The sequence below is a fragment of the Perissodus microlepis genome, chromosome 3 (assembly GCF_051167445.1).
Source record: "Perissodus microlepis isolate ML-2025 ecotype Zambia chromosome 3, ASM5116744v1, whole genome shotgun sequence".
In the NCBI taxonomy this organism is placed as follows: domain Eukaryota; kingdom Metazoa; phylum Chordata; class Actinopteri; order Cichliformes; family Cichlidae; genus Perissodus; species Perissodus microlepis.
The window spans coordinates 39469108-39478950 of record NC_140463.1 but is presented as its reverse complement, the minus strand read 5'-3'; the positions used below and the strand labels follow the sequence as shown (position 1 = coordinate 39478950).

The 9843-nt window shown below is 40.2% G+C and overlaps 1 protein-coding gene across 2 annotated transcripts; it reads right to left on the bottom strand.

Annotated features, from left to right (window-relative positions):
* Nucleotides 1-6385: 6385 nt before the first annotated feature.
* On the bottom strand, nt 6386-8763 carry LOC146391438 (DNA damage-inducible transcript 4-like protein). 2 transcript variants are annotated; one of them, XM_084924402.1, is made up of 3 exons: nt 8634-8762; nt 8284-8431; nt 6386-7793 (listed from the first exon to the last, which is right to left on the bottom strand). In XM_084924402.1, exons 2-3 carry the CDS (start codon nt 8372-8374, stop codon nt 7303-7305), a joined length of 582 nt encoding a protein of 193 aa, XP_084780528.1. In that variant the 5' UTR covers nt 8375-8431; nt 8634-8762; the 3' UTR covers nt 6386-7302. The 2 variants fall into 2 exon arrangements, with proteins under 2 accessions (XP_084780528.1, XP_084780529.1); XM_084924403.1 differs by having other exon boundaries at nt 8284-8763.
* Nucleotides 8764-9843: the final 1080 nt, after the last annotated feature.

The window sequence follows — 9843 nt, the reverse complement described above, 5'->3', positions numbered from 1 at the left end:
TTTAAAACTCCTTTTTCGTGTTTAGGTGTGGAGGAGGAATACAGAGTTCATCATGCAACGTCAAAGGTATGTGCCTTTTTTCACGTCACGCTGTGCGCCACGTTATTGTTTACATGAGATGAATTGTAGAATGGCAGATAGTCAGATTAACAGTATCTTGTCTCTATCTTCAGGTTTTACACGCTTACATATAAACACACAGTTACTGTCCCTCTATTTAGAAAGGCAGAGGCGTCACGATGTGATTATTTTACATGTAGTTGTTTTTTTCCTGTGTAATAATATTCAACATTGCTTTCAATACATTTTTCAAAAAAATGCCTCTCTGTGCAAAATGGGTTTAAAAACATAAACAGCTGTGGGATACTGTTTGTCCGTGATTTGGTCAAGGGGGAACAAATCGTGGCAGGATCAGCCTGATATTATTTGTATCCAGCTGTAACTTTTGTGTATAAAGAGCTAACATCTCCAAAATGTCAGGAGTAGTTAGTCATTACAACAAGTGTTTGTGAACTACAAAATCAAGAATATGGGATACTGTTTGTTCCGTGATTTGGAGAGCCCAGCGCTGCTCCCGAGGAAGGGAAAACTAATTCTGCAGAGGAGACCTACCTCAGCACTTGTGCAGGTGAAACCAAAGGGCAGATATGCTTCACCATATTTTCTAGTCTTTGGCTTAGAATGAAGTTGGTTTGGAAACATGTTCAGCGATGCTTCATCTCCTGCTTTGCGTTTGTGTGGGAGCCCGTGCTAGCAGTGTCCAAGCATTGTTTTTTTCCCTTTTCATACCGCCCCCCCCCCCAGGGGGCGGGCCCCACACTTTGGGAAGGTCTGCTATAAAGGATGGTGAAACAGTTGTTCAACAATATGAGCCAAGCAACAAGATAAAGGTTAAATATAGCAGCCACACAGCAAAATCTCCAGTGTTAAATTAACACTAGAGAGTGTCTATATGGGTCCACACCTCTGAGTGTTAAATACAACACTGTTGAGTGTTAAATTAACACTTTTGACAGTGTTATATGTTTAAAAGTAACCTAGTCAGTTTTGAAGATTAACAAAGACTAACACTGAGCAGTGCTGATTTTCTAACACTGGAAAATAACTCAAAATGTTAGAAATATTCCAGTGTTAGAAAATCAGCACTGCTCAGTGTTAGTCTTTGTTAATCTTCAAAACTGACTAGGTTACTTTTAAACATATAACACTGTCAAAAGTGTTAATTTAACACTCAACAGTGTTGTATTTAACACTCAGAGGTGTGGACCCGTATAGACACTCTCTAGTGTTAATTTAACACTGGAGATTTTGCTGTGCATGGACAAGAGCCTTCAGTTCAACGTTCATATATTCATTATTTTCAATCGTAATGCAGTCAGTATTGAAAAAAGAAACCAGCCTTGGCAAGGTTTTATTTTACAACAAGACTTTAAATGCTGATCAGGTGAATACACAGATTTAATAAATCTAAAGAGGTTGTGACCACTTTACCACCCCAACACACTCTCAGACAGTAATTAGCAATTCGTGATAATATTATTTATATTCTTTTCAATCGGTCTGCTTGATGTTGATGTTCTTTTTAAAAAGAATTGTCACGATCCTGGGTCTTATGACCCAGTGTTTTGAGTTTTAGTTCATTTTGATGTTTATAGTATGTTTAAGCTCATTAGGTCTCCTATGTTCATTTGCTTATTAGTTCCCCCTTGTGTTTCCAACCCATGTTAAGTCTCCCCTGCTCTTCATGTGTTTCATGTCTGTGTCTTACGTTGTCAAGTTCTGGTTGTCATGTCTGCGTCTCATTATGTTTCCTATTTTATTTTGAAGAGATCTCGTGTTTTTATATTATGGGTTATGTTTTGAGTCCTTTGTTGTACTGTTTCTTGTTTCCTTAGGTCTCAGTTATGGTTATCATAGGTTTAGTTCTTTGGCTTTGTAATATGGCTTCCCTGTGTTCCATGTTGTGTCTACTGTGACGTTTTTGTACCATGTTTCAGGTTCCTATGTTCCGTCTCCCCAGTTGCTGTTAAGTTTACATGTCTAGAGTTCAGTCAGTATGTTTCCTGTTGTATTTTGAAGAGGTCTGGTGTTCCTGTGTTCATCGTGTTTAGTTTTACTCTTCCACTGTGACATCGTTATGTTCATGTGTCAGCTGTTTCTCCATGTGTTCCCACTTCCCTCATTATCCTCCTGTGTGTATTTAGTCCGTGTGCTCTCAGTCATTCTTTGTCAGGTCGTCTGCTCATCCATGTCACAACTTCAGGTATCTATGTCAGTTTACCATGTTTAAGGTTTTTTCATGTTTAGTTTTAGTTCACCCAGTTTAGGTTATTGTTTAGTTTCACCAATGCCCTTTTGTTTGTACCCTCTTTGCTAGCCTCAATAAACGGCTTGTTTTTTGTTAAATCCACGCCACGTTCAGTTTTTGGTCTGCGTTTGAGTCCTCTTTTGCAAACACATACAGTCTGCCCCAGCCAGACGGTGACAAGAATAGGATACTCTCATCTGTTTTAAGTAAACCAGTGCATTCGTATTATTGATTTTTGTCCACTGAAACATCATTTAAACTACTTCTCATATACTTTGGCATAAACTTTGCTTTACTCATCTTTAACTTTATTTTTTTAAGGAAGGCGACAAAACATGAAAATCAGTGATGCCAAAAGCATTTCCTGTTTAATTTCAGCGCAACCCAGCCATAACCCATAATTTCTAGTGAAAAACATGAGAGATGCTCCCCAACCACGTCCTGTGGGTCAGACTGCCTCTTTAGTTCTGGTTTCCGAGGTATTTTTATTCTTGGCACATATCCTCACAAAGTTTTTATATTGCACACATTACTCTGGCTTTGTATGTTAAAAGCAGAAAAAAATGCTTTGTGTAAAATGAAGGCTTATATATCTACTGGGCATCTGTTAATGGGCACTCATTCAGTTATTCACTTGAATCTTCCTTGCTCTCTTCATATTGCAAACAATTTCATGCATCTCTACATCTTTGTTCCCAAGCACAAATTCCTAATAAACACAATGGGCCACAGTTATGAGGGCGATATGACCCAGGTGACCAACCTCTATCAGCTCTGCCATAAAAGGTCAGAAGTGAGACAACGGCCACCTGCGAGATGCCAGAGAAATCTGTGCTTGAAGCCGGGGGGGCTTCATTAGTTATGGAGGAACTGTCATCTCCAAACCTTCCAGAGGCAGTGTCCTACAAAGGTCACACACAGCCGCCACATAAACACTGTAGTGACACTTATATAACAGTCCGCATACTGAAAATAGCATAGCAACATCTCAAAATATCCATTTCTTTTAGTCCTGCACTGCTATTAAACTTGTGCATCATGTGCCTGCAGGGGCTATTTCATTACATCCAAGACCAGTCATAAGAGTTTATTTAAAATCTCGGTTCACTCACTACTCAAAATAATGCACCTTGCACAACGAAATATCAAATATCTCAGTAGGAAGGAAATATGACGTCACATGGGAAGGTACTACCTGTACGTTCGTTACAGTTTATTACACCCTCGAGGTACAAATTGTAAATCACGTATTTATAACCTGTTTAACATCATTCAGAGGCTAAGCTTTCGACACATATTCACTAGTTCAGCTGCAGCTCATAAGCACCTTCATGTAACTGTGGAAGGAGTGTTACAGACTCATGGCAATGGAGGAAATGTGAGCATAAAATAACCCAAAACAGAAATGCATTCATTGTAAAGCAATCCATCAAATCGGTCCTACCATACATACTGTCCTTAAAAGTTAAAATTACTTTTCTCACCAGGCATTTTCTACATTTAGATCTACATTACATGTCCAATAAATTTTTATGGCACAACTTCACCTACTTCCAAGGTGCATGGAGAAGACAAAGATCTGATGACGTGAAGACAGTTTAAGTATTAGGGAAACTGTCGCTGGAGTCTTCACGTCATCCTACATTTAATACTGTGTCATGGATTGTAATAAAATTGAAGCCCCCTCAGATACATCAGAAAAAGATGATTAGGATATTACACTAGGCAGGACTCGTACTAAATAAACATATCTCATGCCACACAGCGCTGATAAGAAATGTCTACTTTTAATCCAAAAAGAAAGCGCTGCAAACGTTGGTGTTTTTCTACAGTCACTGTACTATCTTCTTACTTTTAAGGCTAAATTAAGCTCGGCACAGCACATCCTACAGCCACTGAAACTTTGCAGGCCAAAGCAGATTTAACATCTCCCTCTTGAACATCACATGCTGCCTGCTCCAATGGCAGCAAGAGTCAAGTGTTTTAAAGATATGTATTTTGATACCCAAACATCATGTGATGAAACTCGTAAACATGAGCTTGAACACTCAACCCAACCACCTAACACGTTCTTCTTCTTTCTTCGGATGGAGGGCTCTTTTTTTCTCTTTTATGCAAACAAAGCTGAACATATAGTGACATTTTTTCAAATTAAGTTTTATCGTCTAACTTTCAAGAATTTTATTGTTTCCTGGTGTGAGATAAATATTGCGGCATCACAGGGCAGCTGATCCAGAATCACTTATTACCTAATTCCAAATAGGGATACTGACCAATGTAAGAAGGGCCTCCTGTTTTTTTTTTCTATGTTTATGCTATGTCTGCTTCTGAACTGACATACCCAAAAGATGATGAGGCAATAGGGAAAAGGTATTGTTTACTTAGAACATAAACAAACAATCAGATAAACATATCTGCATTACAAGATAACCCCGGGTCCCAGAGTGGCATGCATTCTCCTTTTAGTAAGTTCATCAGATTTCCATCTTCCCAGAAAGACCTTGCTCTACGGGTCAGGAGGAAATATGGAATCAAGCCCAGCTCATCTCTCAGGAGTCAGGAACAAATAGGCCTATCCAGTAACTCGGATAAGCCCGTGGGGATGGAGAGGCATCAAAAGCCGATAAACATCTGTAGGCTGTTTGTGCAGGGTAAGCAGTATGCATCTGTCTGATCGGTGTGATCGACTCCACAGCTGTGGCGGTAAAAGACCCCTTTCACAACCGTCAATGTAACTCACGCTGCGCAGGGGTGAGATGAATCATGTTGACACCGAGGATATCGAGCACCACAAGCAGATTTACTAGCTCCAGCAAACAAGTTGCCGAGCCAGTACAGTGCAGCTAAGATTTTCCTTTTTTTCTTTTTTGGTTGCAGCAGCATGACAAGGGCCTCAGTACTTTTCCATGAGGCAAGATATTATGGCAAAGCCTCCCTCAGTAGGAGGATTTGCCAACTCTGCCTTTTCATGGACAAGGACCATAAATCAGGGGAAAATGCTAATGTTGCAAGGGACTTATTGACAAAGATCCTTGTAAGATGCAGTAGGTGGAATGAGAAGGCCTAAAGTAAATCTATATAACAATGGGGACAGGAGGAAATTAGACTGTAACTTGGGCTTCAATTTAACCTGTTTTTTCCGGCCATGAATAATCAAGCGTGGTACACTATCAATCTAAAATTTGGACACCTTTATTTTCATGACTATTTACATTGTAGATTCTCACTGAAGACATCATGAACATATTTAGAGTTATTTTCTTTGCTACATAAAAAATAAAGTAAAAAAATAAAATAAAGAAGAACAATTAAATGACAAAGTGTGTCCAAACCTGTGACTGATAGTGTATCTATAGAAATATTAAACATAGCGATGAATTGTATAGCACATATTCTTTGTGGATCTTTTGTGTTTATGGGCTTCGCAGTTCAGATCTGCGCCGCTGACCCACATTAGCACAGCAAAGCAACGGGATCAGAGGTCATTACGTGTGACGCCAACCAGACGATCAGAGCTTCATTGTCCTGCACAAGGACTGTATGCAGCGCATCTTGCACAAAATCATGTGACTCTGCCATTAACCTGCTGTAACCCCTGCGGCCTGTTTCGCCACTTGAGCATGACCGGCGTGTTGCCATAACTAACTTTTTACACAAATGTAAAAAGTTGTAAACAATTATGACAGTAATTCCTTATTAAAGCAAAACTGGGAGGAATCTTGTCATGCACCACACGAGTCTCATAATCTTTTGCTCATCTCACTCGCATTTCTCACAAGTTTATTAAAATCCCAACCATTCAAGACAATGAGAGAAATGTCACACAAACACTGCAGGTACACACAGTGGCAGCCAGTGAGCTTTATGAGCAGTCAGGAGAGTGGCATGTGGAAGCCTGCAGAACAAATTACATTTTTAAGCTTTTAAGGATCAAGTAAGTGCCACATTCTTGTCAACATCTTGTAATGCCTGTTGCTGTGTCTAAAAGGTGAATTATCCCTGTTTAGCAGGCTTTGCCATGACAGGATATCCATGGCAATATAAGAATGGAGAAAAGAGCACACGTGGAATCAAAAATGAACATTAAAGTGATTTTATTGTCCAAACAGACAACTCAGTTTGTTTCAACATCAAATTTGAAAAACAATGGAAAGTTAAAAAATAAAAAGGGGGAGGGGGATTTGAGACTTTTTTTAAACAAGTTAATTGTTAAAACAAATACACATCACTTGGGCGAACCATCCTTTAATAATTTATAAAGTCTCTGCATTGAAAAGGTGCATCAGGCGGAGGAGGGGGGGTAAAAAAAAATAAAAATGCAATAAAACATTTAGAAAGAGACGCAGCTGTGACATAGCTGTGTGAAAAAAAATGTGCGTGAGATTTAAGGCATCCACATATTCCCCTATAGTGTGGGAAGTCCCACACCATGACAGCAGCATCTACGCAAGACATATAGTCTTAAAAACAATCACAGCCCTAAATACAGCATCACACAACCAGAATATGGCCCCCAAAAGACTAAATGTCAGACTCTTATTCAGCCCTCTGTGTGCTCGCTGTGGCTGAGCGTTCAACGTATCTGGAAACACACAGATGCCTCAAGAAAGTGTCTAGTGTCTTTAAGAAAAGTGTACCCGACAGTATGTCCCTCTCACACTTTGGGATAGGTTTACATTCATCTGCAAAAAGTACAACTTCAAATGGTGTTTGAGCAACTCATGTTAGAAAACACACAAACACCCAGAACATTACAATTTTGCTGATTAAAAAAAAAAAAGAAAAAAAAAAAAAAGACTTGAATCAGAACAATCAGGCTTTCTGATGCACAAGCTTCTGGCTTTACATCCAAAGCTGACTGGCTAATAGTTAACACTGCGCTGTACAAAAACACTGTAGAAAACGTGACACCACTGGAGTGTCATTTACATTTGGGCAGAAGTGCATTTCCCAACAGGAAACCCAATATCCAAATCCCCAATTCTTACAAAAGTTCAGCACTCCTCAATCACGGTACCTGCCGAGGAGGAGTACAGTTTTTTCTTAACGAGACGGAAACCTGGACTCAGTTTAAGTGCGTGCCTAAAGGTCGGCGCAAAGCAGGTTCCCATAAAAAGAAAGTCCCGCAGGCTGGGCCAGGCGGTGCCATCCTGCTTAAAAACAAGAGTCAGCTCAAATGTAGGCACCACGGTGGCATCGTACACGATGCGTTCGAGCTGCTTGCATCCCTTGTCCAACTCCAGGTGGACGTAGAGAACAGAGCCGCGCAGACCGCAGGGCTCGCAAGATGCCAGCCGCACGACTTCACGAGCTATTCTCCGCGTTAGTTTCTCTGGTACCAGCACAGAGGAGCAGTGTAGCGTTGTCTTCTTAGCCCGCGAAAGGCAGTTTTCAAACATCTTTGCCAGCTGCTGACAGGTTCTGTCCTCAGTGGCATCTGCGGTCCTCTGGGTCTCATCTAAGCAGTCTAACCAGACGTCCAGTCCTGGGAAAACAAGGCAAGATAAACATTTAAAGGTTGGATAATCCTGACTTAATCATATCAGCTGCAGTAAAATTGAAAGGTATTTTATGAGGTCAACTGGGACAAATCACAAGATTTCAACTCCACCAATGACTGAAGGAATGGGTCTGTGTTTGTATGCTTTTCAGCTGCCTTGTGTGAATGTGTCAACAGTCCCTTAAAAACGAAATACCATCTCAAGAGTCTGAGCTGCACACCCACAAAATATCATGTTTCTGCAGCACAATCTTGTAGCAATGTGCAGAGAAAGACAGCCTCAGACTTGCCTTTAATCGTGGGCTGCTGTTTCGCAGACAAACTGAAGGGATGACTTCATCTGTACCCGCCCCCTCCTCCTCCTCCCCACTGCTGCAGCCATGCACCACACAGGGATAAACAAGCGCACAACTAGAAGTATCCAGCATCTAGCAGGTTAGCTACACAAACAAAAAGAAAACACTAGTAAGCTCACCTGCATCAATGCAACCGTGGTCATATCTTCTATCCGCCAATTCTGAAACACACTCGCTGCTTTTGGGCTTTAACGTGCTCGTAGCAACCATGGTGATAGCCTGTTTCTCCTGGAGTCGGCCGTTTTCCCGTAGTTTTAGAAAAGCTGCCTGAAAATAGTAGCGTCATTGTGTCAGTCCAAGCGGATGGTTTAAGCTATATTTAAACAAATGACTAACTGACTTTAGACTTTCAAAATGTAGCCCTTAACGACAAAAAGCCGTAAAAAAACCTAAACAAATAAAAAATTAAACCCCTCAATTCTTAACTGCTAGCTTAAAAGACACTCATTCGCAGCATTAAACGACTCACCTTAAATATTATTTAATACAAAATAACTTAATTTAGACGGTTCCTCATGAATAAATTCGCACACACACATTAATATAGAAACACACACACTGACAGTCAGACGTACTGCAACGGGGTGAAACTTCTGAGGGTTATTTATACCCTCGTCTACTCAGCTGACCAGAGGGCTTGACCAATCAGGCGCTGGACGCGGGACACAGCTCCTTTCCGATTGGCTGCGAAATATCATTTAAATAAATTCATTGACCAATACTTGGGGGGTATTTCTTGTGTTGCTACGTGGGCAAGATAACACGCCGTAACGTTTTTGTATTCGTTTTAAAGAAGGGCTATAAAGCGTTAACTTCACCCGAAACGTGTTTTAATATGCACTCAACGCTTCAGCCACCTGTTTGGTAGATTGTGGGTCACCAGCAAATGTTAATAAGCTATCTATGACTGTTTCATTATTATTATAGAGAGAGACCTCGAGCTATGTTTAAGCCTGTAACCAGGCCACGTGAGTTTTCATATTGCTGTTTGATCAGAAAACGCAAAATATTTTTGTAATCAATAAGGTAAACGAATAAAGAAAAAAATAAAAGTTAAACTACACACTTTAAAGAAGGGGTGGTTAATTAATATTCCCAATGTGTCACTTGATAGACTGGGACTGCACCAATAAGCTGAACTCATTACTGTTCAGTATCAAGTTTATCTCTTTGTGAACTTATTATGGTGGCCCTCCACAACAGTCCCAGATTCTCATGTGGGCCCTTTAAAAACAGATTTTTTTTAAAAAAAAAGTAACTTTATTCATAATTTTATTAGCTGTATTGACACAACGGTACTAGCTTGAAAATTTGAGGCAAAAGCTGAAAATAAATCCCTTTTTCATCTCAAATCCATTTTTTGTTAACCTCACCCCAAACACAGAGTGTACAATGTCCTCATCAAAAGGACACACTGCCGTATGAAAGACCTTCATCCCAACACAGAAGATCAGTAGATGAAGTCTGAGTGGGTTTCACTTCCCAAAAGTACAGTTATGAGTAAAGTGTGCAAACATTTCCCCAGATATTCTTTTAAACCAGATCAAAATGTGAATTTCAGGATTGTGAGGCAGGAGGAAGCCCTTTGACTATAGAGCCGCTGAGCCAAAAATGTCTTGTCTTACTGTATTGTGTGTATACATTTGGCAGGCAACGCGGCGAGCACAGTTGTTCAGTTC